Below are 3946 nucleotides of genomic sequence, written 5' to 3' on the forward strand. Positions count from 1 at the left end.
AAGGACAACTTCACAATTAAATACACAACCAAATAATTTACCGGGCTATACCTGTTCCAAATTATTTAACCGACTCTACCCATTGCGTATTCATTGAATAGAAAAATGGCCAAATTTACCCCTAAAGTATACGAAATAGAGCAAATTTGTCCTTTGTTTGCAAAGTGGCTTATGGCTACCCCTTACGTTACTTAAATGGCCTGTCTTTACCCTTATTGCTAACAGAAATAAATAAATCAAATTTAAAACGTGTCATTATGAACCCATCTACTAACATCATACTACATTATTTTATATACTATAATAATATATTATTACGAGAAATTGTATACTCTTGGATTATATATCGTATACCAAAACGGCATACAATATATCAAAATGGTATAAACTATATAATTCGTCTTGTTCGTTAGTTCAACTCAATTTTGATATAAAAATCTAAAATTCTACTCCAAAATCTCAACCAAATTGACTCAAAATTTAGCCACAGCCTCCAATTAGCATTTCTAGCACACCTCAATTAGAATCGGACTACGAAAACTATAAACTTGATAACTCAGTTTATATGTTTCAAGTATCAAGGTCCTTAATGGTATATAATCTTTTTCTTAGACATCTTTGAAAATCATCGGTTGGAATTCAGATATGAAATTTTAAACTCATACGCTTGGAATTTCAATTCTTTTTCTTCAGTTCTGAAATTTTAAAGTCAAATTTTCTTCCTTCTAAGCACTTTTCAAAAGAAAAAAAATAGAAGGAGGGTGAAATTTGGTGAAGAGATTAGGAGATAGAAGAGATTTGGAGAAGGAAACATTATCACATGGTCAAAGAGGATTGAAGGATAGGTAGACGAGTCGTATTTTGAGCTCAAATAGGTATTTTTTGTTATTTCCTTTACAAAAAGAGCAATTATTTTATCGCTTTTTAACTTAAAAAAATAAATTAAAATTGGTGGGAATGGTACTGTCACTTGAAAATTTGATTTGAACATGTGAAAACTTAAAACTGTGAGGGATCTTAGGTGAATTATCCAAAAATAAATTTTGGAATTATTTTTTCATACGAGGCATTAACTAATTATTTTAAACGGCAAAGAGTGTGATTTGCCGCTCCACTATCATAAATAGGTCTTATTTATCCCTAGTTTAAGTTTTCTATCAAAAATATCCCTACAATTATAGATTAAGTTCATATTTATCCCTTACACGTTAACAATACCCTCCATCCTTTAAAATCCACGAGGCATCCCCTTATTGAACCAACTGACCCGTCCCATTTTTAAAAAATTCAACCCGCCCCGATTCCAGCAACAAAACTACAGCCTTATACATTTTGAACTTTTTAGTGGGAATGTATCTTACTCTGCATTAGAGACCCATGACTTCTGTTCTTTGCTAAACTAGAGTTCTGAGCGAAAGAAGTGAGCATTATTTTTTAGCTTCTGTTCTTTGCTACTCTGTTGCTGGGATCGGGACGGGTTTGAATTAGAAAAAGATGGGGCGGGTCAGTTGGTCCAATAAGGATATGCCACGTGGATTTTAAAAGATGGGAGGGTGTTTTTAAGGTATAAGGGATAAATATAATGTATAACTGTAGGAATATTTTTTTGATAGAAAACTTAAACTAGGTATAAATAACACCTATTTATGATAGTAGAGCGGCAAAATGAGACCCTTAACGCGATAGATCAGAACACCACCCGCTAAATTAGGGCACACGGCGATTCCTTAGCCAAATTGAAGATGAGGAGAATTCCTCTGCTGCATTACAGTTCCAATGCTATTCGCTTTAGCTCATGCTTTGCTATTTTCCGTTCTGTTTTGGCATTTACAACCAGAGATTGTGCTTCTTCTCATAGCAATACATCCATTCCGGCAAAGGGTAAAATTGGGGTAGCTAGCAGGTTTGAGAATGTCAAGTGTTTAGATGAAGCTGTGAGTCTATTCCGTCGAATGGTAAGAAAGCAGCCTCTTCCTTCTGTTTTCGACTTCTCCCAATTATTAAAGACTGTGGTAAATATGAAGCATTACTCTTCTGTTGTTTCCCTTTTTCGAGAAATGCTGAAATTAGGCATCCCAATTAGTGATTCCATCTTGAATATAGCGATTAACAATTATTGCCTAATGCATTGTTCTGACTGTGGATTTTCAGTGTTAGCCATTTACTTGAAGAATGGCATTCCATTTGATGTTATCACCTTTAACACCTTATTAAGGGGACTCTTTGCTGAAAATAAGATCAAAGATGCAGTTGTCTTGCTCAAAAAGTTGGTGAGAGAGAATATATGTAAGCCTAATGAAGTCACATATTTGACCGTCATGAATGGGCTTAGCAAAAGGGGCCATACTCAGAAAACTTTTGATTTACTTAAGGTAATGGAACAAGGAAGCATTAAACCCGACACACGTATCTACAACATTGTTATAGATGCCCTATGCAAAGATAGAATGATAGATGCTGCTATTAGCCTTTTCGAAGAGATGAAACAAAAAGGCATGCCTCCGACAATTATCACATATAATGTGTTGATTGATGGTTTGTGTAAGTTTGGTAAGTGGGAAAAGGTTAGGACTTTGTTCTTAGAAATGATAAATCTTAATATTTATCCAGATGTGCACACCTTGACCATGGTGATAGATGGATTATGCAAAGAAAGAAAAATTGAAGATGCTGAGAAGGTAATGAGACACATGATCGAAAAAGGTATAGAGCCAGATGTGGTCACCTACAATGTGATAGTTGATGGATATTGCTTACGCGGTCAAATGGATAGAGCAAGGAGAATTTTTGATTCCATGATTGATAAGAGCATTGAGCCTAGCATTATTAGCTATAACATATTAATAAATGGATACTGTAAGAAAAAGAAATTAGATGAGGCCATGCATTTGTTTCACGATATTTCTCGAAATGGATTGAGAGCTTGCATTGTTACCTACAATACTATCTTGCCATATCTGTTTGAAGTTGGAAGAACTGACATTGTGCAAAAATTCTATGATGATATGCTTTCTATGGGGCTCAGACCTGATTTATGCACTAATTGCATTTTGCTCCGTGGTTATATTCAGAATGGACTTGTTGAGAAAGCTATGTTGCTATTTCATGAGTTGGAAAAAAAGAGAAAAGATATTGATATTGAACTTTACACTGTTATTATTGACGGATTGTGCAAAAATGGTCAGCTCGGCAAAGCTCATGCTATTTTTGAGAAGCTTTCTTTGATTGGATTGTTTCCCAATTTGATTACATGGACTGCAATAATAAATGGATTATGTCTAGAAGGGTTGTTAGATGAAGCCAAAGATATGCTAAGAAAAATGGAGGACAATGGTTGTTCGCCAAACAGCTACACTTACAATGTTATTGTGCGAGGATTTCTCAAGTTTGGCAAAACTAGTGAAATGACAACTTTTTTGAAGGAAATGACTGAAAGGGGATTCTCATGTAATGCAAGTACAGTAAAGTTACTAATAGCTGCTATAGCGAAGGATCCTTCTTTGCTTAACATGATACCTCAATTTCGCTTGGGAAATAAGAAGTGATTTATTTCACTTGATTTATTCAGCTATACTTATTTTCACATTTATCGTCTTCTTTTAACACAAGAGGCTGAGCTGAATGAAGGATGATTATAGCTACCATCTAGTTAAAGCACTTGTATATTTTATTTTCTCAAACATTAAAGTGTTGTGTGGATGTTAAGTGGCTATTAATATGATCTTAACAGGGTAATTCTTTGTTATGCCCCTTAGTTATTCTTTTTGTTCTATTCGGTTGCGATTGCTGTCTTCTTCAGGATTAGGTGAAAAAAACATGACTTCGGGCTTGGAAATTCATCCTTTTCGCACTATTGGTCTAGTCTAAGTTAACTCTGTCCTTCTCTCTCTCTCTCTCTCTCTCTCTCTCTCTCTCTCTCTCTCTCATGTGGAGAAACAGATTAACT

At 34.8% G+C, this 3946-nt stretch overlaps 1 protein-coding gene across 1 annotated transcript; it reads left to right on the forward strand.

Annotated features, from left to right (window-relative positions):
• On the forward strand, nucleotides 1653-3772 carry LOC109215776 (putative pentatricopeptide repeat-containing protein At1g12700, mitochondrial). The gene has a single exon (XM_019379919.1). The coding sequence runs from the start codon at nucleotides 1743-1745 to the stop codon at nucleotides 3543-3545; it is 1803 nt and encodes a 600-aa protein (XP_019235464.1). The 5' UTR covers nucleotides 1653-1742; the 3' UTR covers nucleotides 3546-3772.

The sequence above is a fragment of the Nicotiana attenuata genome, chromosome 1, assembly GCF_001879085.1.
Source record: "Nicotiana attenuata strain UT chromosome 1, NIATTr2, whole genome shotgun sequence".
Taxonomy (NCBI): Eukaryota; Viridiplantae; Streptophyta; class Magnoliopsida; order Solanales; family Solanaceae; genus Nicotiana; species Nicotiana attenuata.

What these genes read in the sequence shown, in the direction of transcription:
- LOC109215776 (XM_019379919.1), top strand. Translation starts at nt 1,743, where the DNA reads ATGAGGAGAATTCCTCTGCTGCATTACAGTTCCAATGCTATTCGCTTT.